The following is a 22812-nucleotide window of genomic DNA, read 5'->3' as shown; positions in this document are numbered from 1 at the left end:
TCACCAACCATAATAGTGGCTAATAGGGATGAGCATTTCAAGCAAAAATGTTTGATATATACCGGGAAATATTTGACTATCCTTCAAAGATTGCACCTCACCACAAAAAGTTGGGGCTGACTTGTTATATTGAAACTTCACCTGCTGCAGTTTACACTAAAAGGAAAGGAAAAATGTAGTTTATTTATTGAGTTCCAGGCAAAGCTTTTAGGCAGCTGTCATTGTCTTTGACTTTCCAAGTTTCTTCTGCTTGTACAGAAACATCTCATCTCACAGTCGTGATCACCAGTCCTGGAAGGTACTAGTGCACACACTTTCTGTGTTTGTTGTTTATTACCCAGGCAAGCAGCTTGTTGATACAGTGGAACAGGACAGTAGAATAATAACACCTGTTCAACTGCTTGTTAACGCACCTCAATGCATTTAAGCATGAAAGATGGTCAAGGTTACCTGCTGAAGCATCAGAGTGGTGAAGAAAGGTGATTTAAGTGACTCTGAATGTGGTATTATTGTTGGTACCAGATGGGCTGGTCAAAGTATTTCACAATAGAAGACTGGACAAATGTTACCTGATCTGATGAGTCTGAATTTTCTGATGGGTGCTTCCATCAGGATACCACACCATAATCACAAAGCTCAAATCCTCTCAAACTGATTTCTTAAACATGACGATGAGTTCTCTGTACTCAAATGGCCTCCAAAATCACCGAATCTCAATAGAGCGCCTTTGGGATGTGTTGGAACGGGGAGATTCTCATCATGGATGTGCAGCCGACAAATCTGCAGCAACTGTGTGATGCTGTCATGTCAACATGGACCAAAATCTCTGAGGAATTTTCCAACACCTTGTTGAATCTGTGCCATGAAGAATTAAAGCAGCTCTGAGGGCGAAAGGGAGTCCAACCCAGTCCAGCAAGGTGTACCTAATAAAGTGGGCAGTGAGTATATATTTTAAGAGAAAGAGAGCCCCACAAACATTTCCTATTTTTACTTTTTGAATAACTTAGTGACTATTTAAATATTTTTAAAGCGATGCCAATCCCAAGTGGCTGTGTCTGTCTTTAATACTCAGACTGTGGCTTAAAGTAATAAAACAGCAGCAGCTGTGCTTCAGATAGAAAACAAAACCTACTTTAAACAGGTGACACTGTAGGTTAGGCAACATGGCTAAAGCACAGGTTAGAGCTAATATGAATCACAGACTGTATAAAGACCAAAGAACATCGGGAGGCTGTAACTGAATGTATTAAACTGGAATGTGGCGCGTTATGTAATGAGCGGGGTTAAATAGCGTCCAGTTTAAAATCAGTTCACACATTTAGAGGATGGCAGATGGCATCGTGGTTGTACTTGTTGATCTCCAAAGGAATGAATTCAAACCAGCGCTGTGAGGCTTATTACATAATCAACAGTTGGCGCTCAATAGCGCTCTTCACTGACAGCATGCAGGTTATTCAGCGTAAAGAAACGCACCTCTTCGTCCTCTCCCCCCCTCCCTCTCTCACTCTCCTTCCACCTCCTCCTCCTCTTCCTCCATGCTCTGTGTAGTGACAGGATTTGTGTCGGTGCAGATCGGCTGTGTTTGCGGATGACTGGAGGAGTTCCCACCGAAGCTCCTGCACACAGAGACATTTTCTGATCCTCTGGGGTCCCATAAATCCGCCAAATTAAACCAGCCTGCAGCTCTCTGGATGAGACGGGACCACCTTTGCGCTCCTGCGTCCTCCTGTGAGACATCGGGAGCCTCAGCGTCACCCTGCTGTCCTCTCATTTATCGATATGAAACTTGGATGAGCGCCGTTTCTCCTCAGAAATGACTGAGCTCTGTCCGTGGTGCTGAACTCCTTTCTGACCTTCCTTCCACCTGCTGCGGAGAAAATTTCCTCTGCGTCTCCAGACGACATTTAACGAGAAACCGCTAGACACGGAGGCGGAGAGGGTCGAACTACCTGTTAGCTTTTTGCCCCCTCCCCCGGACTCTTGGCTCCGCTCAGTGAGAGATATTAAATCTCCCCTCAGCACAGGCTGTTGTGATTTCTAAGGTTGCACACCTACTGACCTACTTCGCGCAAGTTGGGAGTCAAACCAGCGCGCTGCGGGGCGTTAAAACTGTACCCCGGAGGATGACGGGTGATGTGGAAACAGTGGTGACCCAGTGGCGAAACCTTCAGTAAAACGCAGCAGGAGGTGAAGGAGGTGAGACGCCGAGGAAGAGGAGAAGGCGTGCAGAAGGAGGCAGAGGGTGTGTGTGCGTGTCTGCGTGCGTGTGTGTGTGTGTGTGTGTGTGCGTGTGTGTGTGCGCGCGTGCCGTGGAGACTCAGGCGGAGGTTATGACCGCGTCTCTTCACCGGGACCTCGGGCTGCTGCTGCTGCTGCTGCTGGCCTTCTGGCAAACCCCGGGGATGGTCGGAGGATGTAAGTGTCTCTGTTTTTCATCTCTGCTCATTGTGTTTCACATATTTAAGCTAAATATAAGAAATTCCCAAGAAACTTCAGGCGTGATGGGTGCAAACAACTGGCATAATCCATGTAATGATGACATGTTGTACAATGATAGGAGACGTGTGTTTGAACATATGGCTGCCACTCCGTTTTTCTTCATTTCAGCTCAATTAAAGCTGCTTTATCTGCAGTTTATTAAACCGCATTCAAAACTCCATTAGAAAAACGGCAAATTTTAAAATCAGCCTGATGTCCTTGTTAAATCTGAGCAAGGACATGCGCCTCACTTGGTTTGACTCTAGAAACATCTCCCTGTGACTGACTAAAAAAGTGGAATGATGATTTAACGCATTAAATTTTTTTTTAATATCAATTATAAGGATATAATATTGATTTTTTTAAGCAATAGAAGAAATAGGACAGTGTGATGTCTTGTTATTTATTAGTAGTATTTTTTATTTGTTAACATCTCTTAAAGCAATCATTAAAAAAACATAATTGTTCACAGTGTGTTTTGGGCAGAAAATGGACAAGGTGAAACCCACAGAACATGATTTGAAACTGCAACAGTTTGCCAACGCTACCAAATGGCATGAGGCTGAATTGGTAGAAATGTGCAGGCCATAAAAAGATGATGAAAATAACAGGCATCCAGTGTTACACACCCAACACACTCCTACCATTGGACCCAAAAGAGGAAAATCTGGACGTTACAGGGTAAAAACTGAAGGACATATGCCGGCACTAACAAGGCTGCTGGCCTTGAAAGGTGATCAGTATTTTCATCATCCGCAGCTTTAAGTGCGTGGCTTTACATTAAAACCCATTCCCCTATCTAATCCTCCCCTTCCATTTCTCCACCTTCCTGCTTTGTGTGTTCACCCTGTTTGATTTGAGGTGAGTGGAGCGTGGTTGCGCTCTGTTTACGACTTATATCTCAACTAGACTAACAGCTGTTGTAAAAGTGTCCCAACCTTAATTGATGCCTATCAGGGGATTCGCATTTCAAAGCAATCTCTCTCTCTCACTCCTTCTCTGCTCTGTTTAATTAGCTGTTGCAGGAATGCAACTTAAATCACCCAGACATGGTCACATTCCTCCTCTTGCACCTTCCCATGAGGTTTAATGCAAAGCCGCTCTTGCAAATTGCACCAATTAACATGCTTCTTTTTGGCTGAATACCAAGCAGCAGCTAATCTGCACTTACGAGGCTCCATATTGATTCATCCAATGAGCTGCTGTATATTATACCCCCCCCCCCCCCCCCCCCCCCCCCCCCCCCCCCCCCCCCCCCCCCCCCCCCCCCCCCCCCCCCCCCCCAAACACACACACACACACACACACGTCACGTTTTTACGGGAGCTCATCAACCACGCTTCATCATCCTGCTCTTTGCCCCTCATTAATTTTAAATGCAGATTTCCAGCCATGACAAACCATGCCGTGACCACAGGATGAAGCCTTTTTCTCCTTCACCATAAATCACAGCCAGAGGCGGGAAACGACCAGCATCTCGTTTTAAAAGATTAATTCATGAATTTGAAGCAACAGGTGACATTACACCTGGTTATAGCTTTATGTAAAATATATTTATTTGATGTTTTATGAGGTTGGAAACTGTAGTCTTTCAACAAGAACTGAGTGTTGCCTGGCAGAACAATCTATGTTCGATGTGGGTTGCGCTGAATCTCAATTTCCCCAGATTCTTAACAATGCATCACCTGCACCCAGGGGAACATAATGAATCCATTATCCATTATGGTCATTTATGTTCTTGTTTTCTAAGCATTTCCTTTTGCATACCCTGTACATGCAAAAATTCCATAAAAATAGGTGGATGTTAGCCAAACCCTACTTATAAGCAGGTTGCAGTCTGAGGGATGTTAACTGGCTGAAGAGTCTTGAATAAAAAATGTTGGAGTTTGCCCACTTGCTGTTAAACTGCGGGCCAGCCTGAATCAGAAAATTAAAATTCCAACATGTGCAAATCTAAAACCTCTGCTCAACACGCATTTTTGAGCAAAGGTTTTAGACTGATATCAATATCGGTATTTATAACAGCTAATGAATGAAAATGTAAAAAATAAAGAAGAGATGGGAGAAACTCCTTTCAGCCTTGTTATAAGTCCAGCTGATCTGAGCAGAGTTGAGCAGCATGTCAATAAATAACTACACATATTGTATATACACAAATGTTAAGGAAATCTGTATTTTGTGTGCCTGAAAGAAAAAATTATCGGCCAATATATTGGATTTTTTGGAGAAATATTGGTATTGGTATCCATATACATAAAAGTCCTATACTGGTTGGGCTCTACAGGGGACTATATTGAATGAGTTACTTTACACACAGTTATTGTGATGTGATGGCACCATCGTGTTCTCATCCTGGCCATAGATTGTATAGAAGATGGTCTCGGCCTCGAGCTGAGCATTGTAGTGTTTCACAACTGTCCCGAGGTCCTGACACAACTGTCACATAGATGTGACTGGACACGGGTGGATTGACCGTGAAACCGCACACTCCTTGTCCCTGACAAGCCCTTCAACATGTGACAAGTCTTCCAGTCAGCAGCGAACCAGAAGAGTTCTATAATTCTGGTCCAAAATGCTGTTTTCTCAGCTGCCTCCTGCATCTCCCCGATTTCAGCAGTTTGCACTCTGGTGTTGTTGCTCTGACACAGCGTGATAAAGGTCTCGTTTTAGAGAGCTTTAAAGTCTGCTGCTTGGAGGCTGGAGGTGTGGCGGTGTCATAAGTTGCAGGTTCAGGAGACAGCGCATCCTATCTTGTGGGTACAGTTGTGCTTTGCACTTTGGCATTTCACATGCTTATTTGTTTTGTTTTTCACTCATTTTTAATTTTTGCTTTCAATTTCTGGTTCGGATTAGCCACTAAAACCTCATTTGTTTAGGTTTAGGAATGTTGAGAAATGATGAGTTGGGAGTGTCAGATCCCTTTTCCTCAATGCCATAATCCTTAAAAGGACACCCTGAGCATGGCTGTGCATGCTTGTGGACAAAATGAGAAATACGCCTATCCATAGGGGCATATTTGCATTGCAGGGACCCATTCAGCTGCTTCCTAGCAATGCTTGATAGGAAGCTGCTGTGCAGTGCTTCCGACGGGTCCCAGATTTCAACCAACACTGCAGCTCGTTTTCCAGCTTTCTCTTACAGATTATGAAGATAGTCCAGCGAAATGTCTTTGTGAAGATCTCTGAGGCCAAAAATGAGCTTTGCAGTTGCAGAAACACTCTTCATTTCAGTTTAACAAGTTTTTAGAGGCATTGTTTAAGTACTTTAGGAGCAGGCAACTCAGAGCCCCTGAAATAACATGCCACCCCTAACAGAACGAAACAGAATCAGAGTATGTTACCGTGCAAATGAAGTCTCATTGAGGATCCTGAGAATGTTCACAGGTCAAAGAGTGTTTAGTCTAAATGAATTTTTGATGTTGAAATGGAGAGTTTGCACACTTTTCACTGAAGAGTGGACAATGTGCAAGGTCAAGCTACTTACATTTTCAGAAAATGAAAATATATTCATGTACAGGTTTTTAATATTTCACGGCACTGTTTAATTCTTTGTGACAGCAGAGGCCACTTTATTGCTTTGTGTGGTGCACACGTAGTGTTCAGTTCTGATTGGCCTTATTTCAACTAGGAGTTTGTTATTGCACCTGTAATTGGCAGTTATTATATGCTGGGGTTTCTAACAGAGGATAGAGATTATTAGACACACAATATAATGCAGTCCACTGTAACACCAATAACTCTGACCTTCATTCTAAACTTTTTAAGGCCAATATATGCTCCGTAAAGGAGCTGCTATATTTGAACCTTCTTTATCGTGTGAAAAAGATCTTGACAACTTACACAGGATGTGTTTAAAAAGTCTAGCCCAGTAACTGGACCCTGCATTGAAAATATTTTTAGTCAGTTTGCTGTCAAAACCAAGAATGAATTTCCAAGATTTATTTGCAGTTGTGTTTCTCTCTGTTGCGTCCCGCCGCTCACCGATTGAAACCTTGGGAATGAAACGAAAGATGTTCTACACGGGTCTTTGGAAAGGAGAACAAAAAGGAAAGCTGAACATTAAGCTCGTAGGGGGATCATAAAAATGCACCAACTGCAGACACAGGAGGTGTTTATTTTTAAAGGAGCAGAGTAACAGGGAAGCCTCTCTTTCTGCTCGGCTCAGCCTCACATAACTGCCTCGGCTCAGTGCTGATTGTCGTTATTTTTCCATGGCAACCTGGCGATTTAAATGATCCATGCGCCTCCTCCTTTTTCTGCCTTCCGCTTGTAATTTGTAAGTTTTTCAGCATCACTGCAAAAGAGCATTTTTCTTTTCTAATTATTTTTTTTGCAGCTGTATTTGATAGTGTAGAGTGGAGAGAAAGAGATGGGGAAGATGCAGTAAATGGCCACAGGTTGGGACACAGACCCAGGCCGCCTGCACCGCCACACAGTATACATGAGCGCCTGCTCATCCACTGACCATGGCGGCCCATGGTTGTGCATTTTGAAGGGCTCTTGTGGGACCTGACTCAACTTGAATGGCTGAAGGCAAATTAGAATTCTCATCTAATTGCTGAGAGTTTGGGTCCAGTTTAAAGATGCTGTTATATGATGAGTGTGGTCATTAATCAGAAAATGATTTGCAAGTTTGAGAAGACTCGGGCAAAATGACATAACAATTTATTACTTTGTGCCTTATCTTAGTATTACCCTCACTGGCCACTTTCTTCGGTACACCTGTTTAAGTGCTCAATAATGCCAGTATCTAATCAGCCAATCACATGGCAGCAACTTAGTCTGTTTAGGCATTAAAAGACCTGTGGAAGTTCAAACTGAGCATCAGAATGGGGAAGAAAGGTGATTTAAGAGACTTTGAATGTGGCGTGGTTCTTGGTGCCATGAGTACTTCAGAAACTGCTGATCTGCTGGGATTTTCCCACGCAACCATCTCTAGGGTTTACAGAGAAGGATTAGAAAAAGAGAAAATATCCAGTGTGCAGCAGTTCTCTGGGTGAAAATACCTTGATGATGCCAGAGGTCGGTGGAGAATGGTCCGACTGCTTGGAGCTGAAATGAAGGCAACCGTTACTCAAATAACCACTCGTTACAAGCAAGGTATGCAGAAGAGCATCTCAAGAGCAGCAAAAGATCACACCGGGAGCCACTTCTGCCAGCAAACAGGAAACTGAGGCTACAATTCACGCAGGGTCACCAAAACTGGACAACAGAAGATTGAAAAAAATCACTGCCTAGTCTGATGAGTCTCAATCTTCTGTTGTGACATTAGGTGGTATGGTAGGGTCAGAATTTGGTGTAAACCTCATGAAAGGATGGATTCACCCTCCACCCTGCCTTTTTTTTTTTTTTTTTTTTTTTTTTTAGGGGGGCTTATTAACAACTGAGTATCATTTAAAACCACAGCTTTCTTGATTATTGTTGCTGACTACGTCCATCATTTTATGTTAGAAAGCTCACACAGCACAAAAGTATCACGAGCATGGTTTATCTGATAAAGCAACGGGTGACTGTAAATCACCATTCTTATGAAAGGATTCCCGGCAGGCCTGTAGGGCACATGTCTAGGGGCTGAAATGGTAAGGGGGCCTCTAGACCAATGCTGAGTGCCAGCCGCCAGAGTTCACGTCTGCTTTCATAGTAACAAAATGATCAGAAAGACACACAAAATAATTGCAATAAGACACCAAACAAGCTGAAAGTAGAGCGCCAAATCACCAAAGCACGTCCTGTGAATTAATACAAATAGTGACAAAGTCTAACAGATAAGTGCAAAATCATCACAGAGACCGGAAAATATAATGTAGTTGTGACACTGACAGACAAAAAGAGACAGAGGGAAAGCTAAAAATACATATATGTATATACCAGCATATCAGTGCATACATCCCATACACCAGCACCTCAAAACAAAATAGTCACAAAGACACAAAAACAAATGGAAAGAGAAAAAATTGTGTAAAATAGAAAAATTGCCCAAAGGACACAATACAAAAGTAACAAAAACAGGAAAATAATGCCAGAAGAAAAGAACAGATGAATGGAAAGAGACACAAAATGACCATAAAAAAAAAAGAGAACGCAAAGAAAATGACTAAAAATATTTGCAGAAACATGAAACAAGATGCAAAAGGACTGGAAAGAGCTGTGAGGTGTACAAAGAGGCACAAAAAAGAATGAAAAACAGCACAAATAGTCCCCAGTGTAAATAGAAAACTCAAAATCACCACAAAAATTGCGTGTCTCCAGAGACACAAAACAAGTGAAAAGCAACCAGAAATAACCCCAAAATGTTCACCAGCAGAGAAATGTCCTCGTAGCAAACACATTGAAAGGTAACACAAAAATGAACACAAATAGTGGCAAAATCATGATAAAGAGATGCCGAATAAACTGAAACCAAAAAAAAAAAAAAATGCAAACGCAAAATAATCACAAAAATAGCAAAAACAGAACAAATAAATTAGATGCAAACAAAAGAAAAAAATATGCACAAAAGAGACGGTGTGAAAGCAACACAGACAATTGTAGAATAACACAAAACAAATGGAAAATAATGCATAGAAGCATTTCTTAAGGAAGGGAAGCAGTGAGAAAAGGCTGAGGTATGCCAAATTACACAAGAACTGCAGCAACAGGTCTGATGGAGGGATAACTCCACATTTAACTTTTTGGTTCAAATCATCTCAATATGTACAGAGAAGGTCAGGAGAGAGAGGTAGAACACTGAGTGCCTACAACCATCTGTAAAACATGGTGGAGGCTCTGTCATGGTTTTGGGGCTGCATTTCAGGCAGTGGTGTTGGAGATCTTGTTAAAATTGATGGAATTATGAACACAGAAAAGCACCCTCAGATTTTGATCCACCATGAAATACCATCTGGAAAGCATCTGACTGACAACAACTTGGCAATGATCTCAAACATACTGCCAATGCAGTAAAGTAAAAGTAATAATAGTGGAAAAGCATGATGGATAGAAAAACACACACCGTGGAACACTACAGTCATGGATTGGCCTCCCCAGAGCCCGGACCTCAAATTATTGAAAGTGTGTGGATCATTCCTGACAGAGAACAGAACAAAAGGCAGAAGAAGAAACATCCAAAAGAAGAGCTTTGAATGTCCTTCAAGAAGCCTGGAGAACTATTCTGAAGACTAACTTAAAGAAATGAGAAGAAAGCTGCTCAGAGAGTTCAGACTGTGCTGAAGAATAAAGGTGGTCACACCAATATTCACTTTCAAGCTCATTAGAACTGTACAAAACTCTGTTTTTGCCTCATATGCTGTATTTCCATGTATGTTTGCACATGCTTCAATAATAAAACACTGCACCTATTTCATATTTTGGCTTTTGCATAAAAAACAGACAAAATGCAATACGACAGAAAACAGATGAAGGAGGGTAGAAAAAAGTCCACAAAAGAGAATACATAAGCCAAAACTACAGAGAGCTGAAAAAAATTGTGAAAGAAATAAAAATATGAAACAAAAACAACATCTGGAGACAGAAAAACTGGCAGGAAAACCTGAAAGTAAAGCGAGAAGAATTCTAATAAATCAGAGAAAGCCTCGAAAGAAAGGAGACATAGACACAGTCGACAGTTTTTGTCTTATATACTGTACTTCCATGTTATGCTTCCAAATTTCAATAAATTGCTGCAACTATTTCCATTTCCTAGCAACATATAAAGAAATGAAGAGTGGATCCAGACTTTTGTACAGTATATAAATGGAAATCAACACAAACAGTTGCAAAGAGACACAATAAAATGAATGCAGTATGAATGACCTCAAATACAGCCAGCGGGCAGGGACAGAAGACACAACAACACAAAGTGAGCACAACAAGTTTCATTCTGTCGTGGTCTTATGTAAGAGGAGTGAGGGGAACAATGTCTCATAATTGCACTCATACTGTATATTTAATCAGTATGGAGAAGATGTTACTATATTAGTGCTTGCGTGCACACACATGCAGACACACACATCCATCCATTCTCAGAGAGTGGTAGGAGCCATTAGTGAGATGAGAGATTAGGTTCTGAGTTCAATCGTCAACGGTTTCTTTGCAGTGATTACAGACGGCTGTCCGGCTCGGGTCGCACGTCACAGAGTACTGTACGCCGGGAGGAGCGGAGGTAAACAGCTGCTGTCTCCGGCCTTGTTTTTGTTTTATCGCGTGCTGCTGCAGAGAAACGTGGGGTTGGAGGCGGACAATAAAATGCATTTTTGGTGGACTTGGCTCGGTCCATCAGTAGTACACATGGATAGAAGCACTACTGTATGTGGAGAGATCACACCACAGAGTGGGTTGTGTTTTTCTGATTTGAAATAAGGATGGAAGGAAGGGAAATCCTCCAGAGTGAGCAATCCAGGCTACTTCACATCTTTGCTAAATTATCATTTAGTTTCGTTTTGTGTTAAAACCCAGATTAGGATTACTCTGAGCACAAGCAGAGCACTATCCTTTGCAGTGAGAGGCTTTATTATTATGCATTTCGGAAGGAGTGTACACCAAAGGTTTTTGAAATGTATGAATTCCTGGGCTTCTTTAAAGAATTTAGAGCAAACATGCCACAAAACCTGGTTGCTCTCAGCCTTTAGCTGGTCAGACATGCTGATGCTGGCACAGAAGGGCATGTGTGCAAAAGTGAGATGCCAGACAAAACAGCTTTGTCAAAGGAGGTATTTGACACCTCAGGAATGAGAACGGACTGCCCTTTTTTCCTTTTTGCTGACAATAGGCACCATCTGAGTGCTTTAACTGTTACAGTAAATGTCATTGGTAATAACAGTTAAAATATGTTTATTTATGAAAGTCAGTAGGGGAAAAAGTTGTGCATTTTCTCCGTGGTGCCAAAAACTTAGTATTAAAAGAGGACTCCAAAAGCAAGGGTTAAAGGATACTGATGATGGTGAGGCTTTGTGTTTATTTTTGGTCAATATTACAGTTTGATATACAAAGAAGAACCATAAAAATGACAATAAAAGAAAAAAAAAAATCACAGCAAAAGATTGAAGTAACAGGAAAGAACCCAAACTACTGAGCATAAAGGTGTAGACAGAAGCTTTAGCTATTGCAACCACCCTTTTTACAGAGCATATTCTAAGTGATGGCACTTTCAGTATTAAACTTCATCAAACTCAAAGAACCAAGAAAATAATGACTCATAATGACCCTTTAGCCCAGTGGGTAGTTGGTCCACAGGGGGCACCACTGTCTGGATACCCTGGCCAGATTGGAAGACCCCAAAAGTTTTGGCTGTTGGCTAGAGGATAGAGAGGTGTCCACAGGAAGTGCTTTGCTTGTTGTGCATCCCTTTGTTGCTGATGACTGGTTGCTAGTGGTCATTTGAGGCTCCCACTTTTTTGAGGTTTTTGGGCACTCTATGCATCCTACTGCCACTGCAACCCAACTTCAGATGAGTGGAAGTTGATGGATGGATGGATGGATGGATAACAAAATGTTTCACAATCAGTGACAAGAATGCCTCATTTTTATTTAAGACCTCAGTTTGAAACTCAGAATTTTTTGTAGAAAAATGTTGTTTTGTTAAAATGAAATATTATAGGTGACCAGAAGAAGCAGTCTAATGATTTATTGTGGCCGCATGCTAACATGCTAAACAAATCCCAATCAAAAGTGGGGTGTTTTAAATAACAGGAGTCAAGTATGGTCAGCATTTTTTGTTATCAAGTCAGTGTAGGTTAATGCCTGTTGCCTGTGTATGTATAGTCTTAGAGAACAAACCAAAGGCTGGCTATTATTAAAACGCTTACAGACTTTAAAAAGCAGTGAAATGTGTCCTAAAATATTAGAGAAATAAAATGAATGGACAGAAATATGTCATTTAGAAAACCAGACTAAAACTGAAGGACAAACAAGGCGTGTGGTGTGTGTGTGTGTGTGTGTGGCACGCTCTAACATCTACCTGATCACTGCTGTATTCATCATTTAATCAATATCCATATACTACTTATCCCCCCGCGTCCCTCCTCCCTCTCTCCATTTTTTCTGCACATTGATCTTCTTCTCCCCCCTCCGGTCCATCCATCTCACTTCCCCTTCGTCTGTCTTTTCTCTCCAAACCCAAAGATTGAAAACCCCACCGTTGCCATCTCTTGATATATGCTCGGGATAATTGCTCTTTCTTCTTGCTCTCCCATCCCTCTCTTTTTTCCCCCATCCTGACTCATTCATTTCTGCTCTGTCATATTCCTGTCGTCTTTCATTCACCTCTGTTTCATCTCTATCTTTTTTCCTCTGTCTTCCTGACTCCATCCGAGCTCCCCTCTCATCTCTTCTCTTCTGCTGTGTATATGTAATTGCAGAAGTCTATTCAGTGTGTGAGCACTCCATTGCAGCGCTGGCAGATGAAAGCGGTTGGGATTTAGCAGCCATAGCGTGATGGGAGTTCGGGGGGATCTTGGCTGTCACTGGCAGAGACAAGGAAACATGCATTTTCTATGGACGGTGTGAGGGGGAGGATGTGCTTTCACTGCAAATTTTCATTATGTGAACATGTGTTATTTTTTGAATGCCTATATACTGTCTAGTTAAAGTCCTCATCTACCATCATGTCCAGATCCACTGTGTGTACAAACGTTTGTGGACAATTTATGTGGATGAGAAAGGAGTCTCTTAAAATTAACTCTAGAAGAAGCTCGATGTGGAAGAACTTGATTGACCTTCAGTGTCCTGATCTCAACCCTTCAGTGAAACTTGAAAAAGTGTTACTGTTTGCATTGTACTCATCACAGTTTCACTAAGACTTGGTGAGTAGTTGGCAAGCGTTTGCAGACAAGCCAGCATCTTCCAGGCAAACTGTGGGCGAATTCAGCAATCTGCTAATGACCAAAGCAATACCAGGGAGGTTTTTGTTGGTATGCCTCTGCAACCAATTTCACCTAGTGACTGCCAGCAACCACTAACCAACCAGTCAGTGAATGGACATTTTTCTCTAGTGGTTTTCAGGGGGTCACTGACTTGTCTCTGGCCTGCATGACTGGTGCTTAGCATTCAGTTTCTGTGAAACTGAATGCAACTGAGTGTGAAACTGCACCAGTCATGCAGGCCTGCCACTGACCAACTCATCTTTCCAAAAAATGCGGTTAATCACAGTTGATTCATGATTTAACAAGAGGGGGCAATTACTTTTTTTGCAGCATTGTAGGTCTTGTTCCCATTTTCTGAGATGTGTAAATTGTCTTCAAGATTTTGAATGCTACATGTGTTCATCATAAACTTTTTGGTATGAAAAGTTCAGTTTGGAAATAGTTATGGTCAGAAATCTGTATTGATTTTCAGTTTTCACTGAGTTGAGTTCCTCTGCTGCAAGAATCTGAATCAGTCATCCTCCATGTGAAATAAGCAGTCACACTGACAGAGAGCCTTTGTTGATTTTCTCTTTAGCCACTGTGAAGCAGTCTTGGCAGGCAGGCCTACATGTCCTGCAGGGAGTGGGGTAAGGCTGGCTCGCATAATGAGCTGTGGTTAGCTTGTTAGCCTGAGATAGAGCTTGACATTCATGGTCATACTCCACAGAGCCTGACAGGATGCTCTGATGGTAGGATAACTTTGGAATACCCCTGCCCTGCACCTTTTTCAACATGGGAATCACCAAAATGTTCAGTACGTCATGCAGTGGTTGGCCAGTTGTGTTGTGTAAAGAATGGTCCTGCACTGTAAACCCGGATAAGTTGAATCTACTTAAAAAAAACAAGGTAACTCGTTGCCTTAAATTTTTTAAGTAATGAAACAGTTCATTTAACTCAGCCTGTTAAGTAAGCACTACTCCATTTCCAATTGAACTAAATTGCATGTTCTAATTGACCAAACTTATCTTTTATAGTTCATGCTAGCCTAGTAACACAAATATTTTTTACAGTGTTGAACTGTGTCTGTATAAATTTGGTAAATAAACATGATAAAACTCAGCCCTGCTGAATGCTGGTACATTAACATTTACAAATTTGTCCATGGAACAATAAAAAAAAACTATACAAGAGAGCGTTGTGAAAAAAAACACCAAATGTCAACTATTCCAAACAGCAAGAGGCCTGAGCCAAGCTGGAATTGAACCCAGACCTTCTAGACAGTATTCTACCTGTGAGGTAGCACTGCTAACCATCATGCCACCATGCAGCTGCACATTAATCCACTCTGTTAAAACTGGTATAAACTAGATTTTTAGCAGGTGCAAAACTTGATGATATTAAGTTGTTTGAACTAAGATAGACCATCACAAAGTACAGTCTACTCAGCATTAACAAGTAATGTTCACATTCTAGGCAATTTTAAGTAATATGAACTCAATATTTTTAAGTGGAATCAAAATCTGGGTTTACAGTGTGTGGACTGAGGTATTTAAGCCTACTACTGTACCCAGCTTTGGATGGGAATTACTTAAGTACAAAAAAAATCACACATGTAATGTGTGATATTGAGCTCTTCCACCAGGGTCTAGTTTTGGTGGTGCACATCTCATACTGAACCTGTCAGTGATCTCAGAAGAAGATTTTTCCTTCTAGTCCCTTTAGTTTTCTTCTTGTTTCTTAGAACTCCTGGATAAGAATACATATTTTTGCCCAAGTTGAAACATTTTCAGCTGATGTGAATGTGTGTTTGCCCCAGTTTGCATCACCTGCAGCAAATTCCCATTGATGTTGTTGCTATCAACCCACCTCCTAAAATTTGCATCTCATCTGAAGAAAATCATATGCTGTCGTGGTTCATTGAGAGAAAAATATCTGCAGCTATGTTCACATTTAGCTGTAATCTTTTGGTGTTTGCATAAATGCTTCAAAAAATAGATGACAAACATCTGGTTTAAATTCAGGTCCTCAGATTTAAAGAGCAACAGCTACTTTCTGCATCCACAAACAGTCTCCAGTAATCATAGAGGGAGGAACTTGTCAGAAAACGAGAGCACTGGCCAACTCCAACGCCCACAGTATCAGGAAATAGACCAGAATTCACTGCAGCCACAGGACAGGCTGAGTAAAATGCTGCTTTTTCTCAACTGAAAGACTCCCACCTTCTTGTGCTTCTTGCCATGCTTTCATTCACTCCACCTACGCATGATGGATGCAACGGATTTATAATCCTTCCCTGTCAGCTGTCAAAGGGTAACCTGGGAAATGTAAGAAGTCACAAATGGAAGCAGACAAGGCAGACAGAAAGAGCATGATTCTGCCTTATCACAGATTGATGATTGTTTTATACCATGCTACAGATACTTTTGTGGATTTTCTCTTTAGCCACTGCGAAGCAGTCTTGGCAGGCAGGCCTACACGTCCTGCAGGGAGTGGGGTAAGGCTGGCTCGCATAATGAGCTGTGGTTAGCTTGTTAGCCTGAGATAGAGCTTGACATTCATGGTCGTGCTCCACAGAGCCCTGTCGGATGCCTTCGGTTTGGAATGAGCCTGAACTTCTTTTCAGTCTGTCACCAAGTATTTGGAGAGTTGGTCTGATCGGTGGCACCTCTGCCAGCCTGGAAATGAGCTGTTCTTTGTAGTTGTCTTACAACAAAGGAGAGTCAGGACTGTCATTTTTGTTTTGGTTGTCACTCCTCCAGACGAGGTGGCACTGAAATGAGGAGTGTATCATCAGGCTAGAGAACAGTACTGTAAAGCTGTGTAGCTTGAAAGGCTGGAGAGAACTAAAGTGGGTGATTGCAGAAGTCAGGCAATTGTCCCGTTGCTTTTGAATTGCTGTGTTTCCTATGCCATCAGAGCTCACGATCTCCACTTGAATCACATTTTGATTTCTTCAGTCTAAATCGATTGTGTTGGCACGCGGGGACAAAATCACAAAAACTACTATTACTGTTCAGCAATAGAGTGGTGGGAAAATTTGGGAGCGTTCACATATTTAATCTGTGGTAATCTATGGCCAGCCTTCTATAGCTGTACAGTAGCTCAATAGTTTGGGTAAAGGATGCCACCTGAGGAAACCCCATCCCCCCTCCAGGTTTTGTGTTATTAACACTTCTTCAAGAGGACAAATGAACACAAAAAAAAAATGGCAAAAGAAGAGAAGTCTGGTAATTATTACTGAATATGATGTTGAAAACCGAGAAAAATATCCATTTATGTCGAATATGTTGTTATTTTTTAGTCCAGAATAACACAGAATGGGCTTCAAATGTCATTTGAAGAAGATAAATAAATATAATAACAGGATGTTTCAAAAAATGACCTTTGCATGGAGAAAACTACAGCCCTCATTAGATAGTTTTGCCTCCTCTGAGCAGCAAAGATCACAGCCCCCTGCTGAGCGCGATGATGGCAGAGAGGAGAGGACTGCTCAGGGAACAATGGGACACCGGCATAAACAACATATATGGTTTAAAGATAATATGGTTTAATTTTTTTTTTTTTAAGTACTCACAAGCACAAACTTCCAGTGAGAACCTGATTCAGCATGAAGCTAGACGTTCAGATGCTTCTGATGTTAATGTTGTAAAGTGACTGGAACATTTTTTGAATATCTAATAAAGTCAGTTTATGTGTAGATATGGGCAAAATGTGGTTCCTGGACCAGAAATGGCCTGCAGATCACCTCAGTCCAGTCAAGTACTAAAAAGAAGCATCTCAAAAATAATTAATAAAAGGCAGTGTTATGTTCAGGAAGCTGAAGCTGAAGCACTGCAGTGAATCTGTACTGCTGTAGACGTGGCCAAGATGACCTGCTGAAGTTCAAACTGAGCATAAGAATGGGGAAGAAAGGTAATTTCAATTGACTTTGATTCAGGGCATAGTTGTTGGTCTGAGTATTTCAGAAACTGCTGATCTGCTTGGATTTTCCCACACAGCCATCTTTAGGGTTTACAGAGAATGGTCTGAAAAAGAAAAAGTATCCAGTCAGTGGCAGTTCTCTGGATGAAAATGCCTTGTTTATGTCACAGGTCAGAGAAGAATAGCCAGACTGCTTGGAGCTAATATGCCAGCAACATTAACTCCAGTAACTACTCATTACAACCAAGGTATGCTGCAAGCAATTAGAACAAACAACACATCAAACCTTGAAGCAGATTGGCTGCAGCAGCAGAAGACCACACTGGGTGTCACTCCTGTCAGCTAAGAACAGGAAACTGATACTACAGTTCACACAGGCTCACCAGAATTGGACAACAGAGAACTGGAAAAATGTTGCCTGGTCTGATGAGTCTCTTTGCTGTGGCATTCAGATGGTAGGGTGAGAATTTGGTATGAACAACATGAAAGCATGGATCCATCCATCCATTTAGGCTGCTGCTGCTGTAATGGTGTGAGGAATGTTTTCTTGGCACACTTTGGGCCTCTTAGTACCAACTGAGCATCATTTAAACTCCACAGCCTACATGAGTATTGCTGCTGACCATGTCCATCGCTTTATGACCACAGTGTACCCATCTTCTGATATAATGAGGTTATAAATGATAGTTTGGTTGAGGCTGTTCTGACTATGAAACTACTCCTACTGTGGCCTTCTATGCCCATATGACACTGAAAGACAGAAAACGGAGAAAGAGATAGAGTCTGCAGAAGAGCCACAGATGTTTGCTGAGGACACCGACTAAGAACTCTTACTTTATTCATCCATTCTCCTCCACCATGAGACAAATGTTTTGCTGTCCTGGGCTTCACTCTGCTCCTGCTGTCCAAACCCCTGACTGTAAACTTTGTGACATGATCAGCTCCTGCCAGTTTAAGCTGAAGCACAAATTCAGAAGAAAAATCTGCTGAAATTTGAGTTAATGCTGTGTAATGCAAATCTCAGCATTTTAATGCCCCCCCCCCCTTTTTTTTTAAAGCCTTAATGTCCTAATTGGCTGCTTTGCAGGCTCCTTTTCCCTCTGTGTCTTTTCAAAGGCACAAACACACACACACACACACACAAGGACCCACACTCTTCCAGTGGGTGCTTATTAATTGCTTTCTGGGGCCGAGAAAACTGGAGAGAAATGAGGAGTGCTATTCCTGTCCTGCAGTAAAGGAGGAGGAGCTGGAGTGGGTGGACTAGAATCATCAATGGTTTTTGAAATAGTTATTGAGTCCATTAGATGTTTTACCATCAGTAAGAGAAAGTTGGGATGCCTGCTCCTCTGTCTTTTCCTTTCATTGTTCTGGGAACTGTCTTTATGTCTCTTTCTTTCAAGCTTTCTCTGATTTATTTAGAATTCTTCTTGCTTTTACTGTCAGGTTTTCCTGCCAGTTTTCTGTCTCTAGATGTTGTTTTGTCTTTTTTTATTTCTTTCACTTTTTTTCAGCTTTTGGTGGTTTTAGCTTCTGCATTTTCCTGTTTGGACTTCTTTTCTACCTCCTTTCATCTTGTTTTCTGTCTTTGTGTTGCATTTTGTCTGTTTTTAGTGTACAGCACTGTTCAAAAGCCACTCCTCATTTCTTGTAACGAGTTTGAAAGTCAATATTTGGTTTGACCACCTTTATTCTTCAGCACAGTCTGAACTCTCTGAGGCAGCTTTCTTCTCATTTCTTTAAGTAGTCTTCAGGAATAGTTCTCCAGGCTTCTTGAAGGACATTCAAAGCTCTTCTTTGGATGTTTCTGCCTTTTGTTCTGTTCTCTGTCAGGATGATCCCACACTGCTTCAATAAAGTTGAGGTCCGGGCTCTGGGGAGGCCAATCCATGACTGATAGTGTTCCACTGTGTATCGTTCTATCCAGGTATGCTTTAACCGCATTGGCAGTGTGTTTGAGATCATTGTCATGCTGAAAAATGAAGCTGTTGCCAATCTGATGCTTTCCAGATGGTATTGCATGGTGGATCAAAATCTGATGGTACTTTTCTGTGTTCATAATTCCATCAATTTCAACAAGATCTCCAACACCACTGGCTGAAATGCAGCCCCAAACCATGACAGCGCCTCCACCCTGTTTTACAGATGGGTGCAGACACTCACTGTTGTGAACATTTTCTCCCTGTTTCCCATCCTTAAGAATGGCTTCTTGACAGCCACCCTTCCACTGAGACCATTTCTGATGAGGCTTCAGTGAACAGTAGATGGATCAGCTGAAGGACCAGATGCATCTCTCAGGTCCTGTCAGGTCTTTGCTGGATTTTTTTTTTTTTTGCTGTTTCTCAAGGACATGACTTTCAGATTCTGTTCATCTGCTGTAGATAGTTTTTTAGGCCTGTCACTTCTTCTTTTGTCCTCCACATTTTTAAGGACACACTGCACACTGTGCTGAGATATGTCAAGTTTTCAGCTAACAGCTCTTTCAGAATCATCTTATTGGTGTAAAAATACTATTTCATGTCTGTCAAATTGTGTTATCTTTGGCATTTTTTTAGATTCATATTAAGAAATGGGAACAAATGTGTGTTTTTGTGACAGGCTGACTCTTTGCTTCTTTTCACTTTTTCCAGTTGTGTTGTGTAAAAGCTTTATCCTTTTATTGGCCTCTTTCTGTTACTGTACCCATATATTTTCATTTCCCATTTTTCCATTTCTGTTTTCTCCATTAAATCCAAATATCACTTTATAAACGTCCATTTATACTCTACTTTCTCCCTCTCCCACTCTCAGTGAAGGTCACAATGTTTCCTGATGATTTAGTGACATAAGAAAAGGAAGAAAATTATCAAACACTTCCTTTTGAGATTGCTTCAGATTTCCCATCAGTTTTAACCAGCCCCCAGAGAATTGTTCAAGCCTGTAAGTACAGTCTGTGTGTGGGTGTGATCATACATTTACATTTCAGCCATTTGGTTGATACTTCAGTCTGAATCACATTGCGGGAGGAGAGGTCTTACTCAAGGACACTGGTGGAAGCACATGATGAAGAAAGCCTTTCAGTCACTGTTTGGTTAGTTTAATGAAAAGAAAAGCTATTTGGTTTGGTTTAGGATTGGTTTGGTTCATCTTAATAACATCTTGGAAAGGCTAAGAGACGTCTTAAAGGAAATATTATCCCATGTTTTGAGGTTCAAGTTAATGAGTTAGAAACACTTGATCATTTTACTTACATTTCTTTAAGTTTTTCATCATTCAGATACAAAAATAAAACAAACAATCCAGGAAACCAGTAAATGAGATGTTTTGATATTTTAGGAAATGTCAATATTCTTGCTGAGACTTAGATGACCCTAGATCCAGCAGCTGCTTAGCATAGCATAGAATACACACAAAGGGAAACTTTTAGTCTATCAGTCGGTCTAAAGGATATAAAATCCACCCACCAGAATATCTAACGTTTAGAAATAACCTATTTGTTTAGTTTATGCCAGCCGTTTCCTTTTGCTGCAGCCCTCCCACATCTAAAATCACACTCTGATCATCATTCCAAGCCTAACATGAACTGTAACTAGCTTTACTTCAGTCACCTGACAGCCACTATCCTTTCCTGTTATTGAACAAGATATAAGATTTGAAGAGTTAAAAACAGGTAGAATAGAAGAATAACTTCTCCCAGGACTCTCTGCAGTCATATGGAAACCTAAGTACACCCCCACGACTCAGTAGCTTGTAGAACCACCTTTAGTAGCAATAACTTGAAGTCGTCATGTTCTGTTGGACTTTTATCAGATTCAGTTCATTGAGGTTTGCAGGCGTTCTTTTATGCACAGCTCTCTTAAAGTCCCACCATAGCATTTCAATCAGTTTGAGGTCTGAATTTTCACTGGGTTATTGCAGCACTTTGGTTCTTTTCTTTTTCAGCCGTTCTGTTGTAGATTTGCTGCTGTGTTGGGATCTTTGTCCTGTTGCATGACCCAGTTTGATTCAAGCTGTCAGACAGACAGCTCCGCATTTGACTCTAGAATACTTTGGTATACAGAGGAGTTCATGGTTGACTCAATGACAGCAAGGTGCCCAGGTGCCCAGGTGTCCCCCCCCCACCGCGCTGACAGTTGGTATGACGTGTTTGTGCTGATATGCTGTGTTTGGTTTTGTGCATTATGGAAAAACATCTCCACTTTGGTCTCAACTGTCCAAATGATATTGTCCCAGAAGTCTTGTGGTTTGTTCAGATGCAGCTTTGCAAACCTGCGCTGCCATGTTCTTTTTAGAGAGAAGAGACTTGAAACTTTCGTTTTCACATGACTCTGCTTTTGACATCAAAAACTTATGTTTGGTATGTTTGATCTGTCAATGTCCATCAAGGGCCTGGAGTTGGAAATAAGCCATGGATATATATCAACAGCCTGTGCAGCTGTCAGTGCTTTCCTGTGCTGTCCCTTACAAATTATCCATTCATCCGTTTTTCTGATTTTAACCACTTACCCAATTCCCGTTAAATTACCATTTGGTCTTGTTAAAATGAAGGGACTGCAAACAATTGGCAGAATTTATCTGCTGTTAGGATACATCCATGGACCACTCAAATTTATTGTTTGATCCACTGGAGGGGGTCCCGATCCTCAGGTTGGGAACCACTGCAACGAATGATGACCAATACTTTTTTTTTCCCCAAGTACATAAAATTATTATCCTAATAATGCTATTTTATCCCTTTCATGCATAGTGGTCACTACGGCTGTTCAAAGCTGTTCTCTTGTACATGCCTGTGTTTTGTTGTTATAGTTGCATATCATTCAACATAGTGGATGCTTGTGCATCATCCCATACACTGCTACCGATTGGCCAGTCATAAGGAGATGTTTTTTTTTTTTTTTTTGTTATTTGACTGTAATTAACAGAATCAGGATTAGTCAATATTAGCAGTAGTGACTGTCAATCTGAGGTGCAATATAAATAAATACATATATTAAATACATATTTCTCTGGTTGAAAAGTCAAATGCATGGTGTCCAGCTGAGTGGACATATTTGTAACTCCATGAAAAATAGGTTCATAAAAAAATTTTTTATTGCTTTTCTTTTTCTTGCCTAAAGAGAAATAAAAACATTCAGGAAAAAAAAAAAAATCTTGACTGAGGTTCTCATAATTCATGCATGACAGAGCTACAGTTGAGGGAAATTTAGCTGCTAATTCTGTAAATGTACAGGTTGTGTTCCATTTCCAAACTGTATTTCTTCACGAATAAATGGAAAAACGGTCTTTAGGAAAGGCCATGAGACTGGAGTGCATCATTCATATGAGTATATTCATCTTTAATGGACTGAGTTGCTTGAGAAAGATAAAGACTTGAAAGCTTTTTTAACACTTTGTAGATGCAGAGATATTGATATTTGACTTTAAAGTTGAGCCTGAGTTTTACTTTGTGAAAGATGTGAAATCCCCCCACCACCACCACTTTTGCTGTTTGGCTCCACTATCTTGATCAAATAAAGGCAAAAAAGCCCCCAGATAAATCTTTAAAAAAGAGAAGAGGGCTGGAGCCCATAGTTCACAATGAGATAAACATTATTTGCCTGTCCACATACTCTGTT

General features: G+C 41.1%; 1 protein-coding gene across 1 annotated transcript in view; it reads left to right on the top strand.

Annotated features, from left to right (window-relative positions):
* Positions 1 to 1587: 1587 nt before the first annotated feature.
* The window catches only part of LOC115795484 (fibronectin type III domain-containing protein 5-like), a 43061-nt gene continuing 21836 nt past the window's right edge, over positions 1588 to 22812 (top strand). The window contains exon 1 of the mRNA XM_030751431.1: positions 1588 to 2415. Within this exon, the coding sequence (XP_030607291.1) occupies positions 2331 to 2415 (85 nt within the window). The 5' untranslated portion in view covers positions 1588 to 2330. The remainder of the gene's footprint in view (positions 2416 to 22812) is intronic.

This window comes from Archocentrus centrarchus, chromosome 2 (genome assembly GCF_007364275.1).
Source record: "Archocentrus centrarchus isolate MPI-CPG fArcCen1 chromosome 2, fArcCen1, whole genome shotgun sequence".
In the NCBI taxonomy this organism is placed as follows: Eukaryota; Metazoa; Chordata; class Actinopteri; order Cichliformes; family Cichlidae; genus Archocentrus; species Archocentrus centrarchus.
Note: the sequence above shows the minus strand (reverse complement) of the source record. Positions and strands in the feature narration are given on the sequence as shown.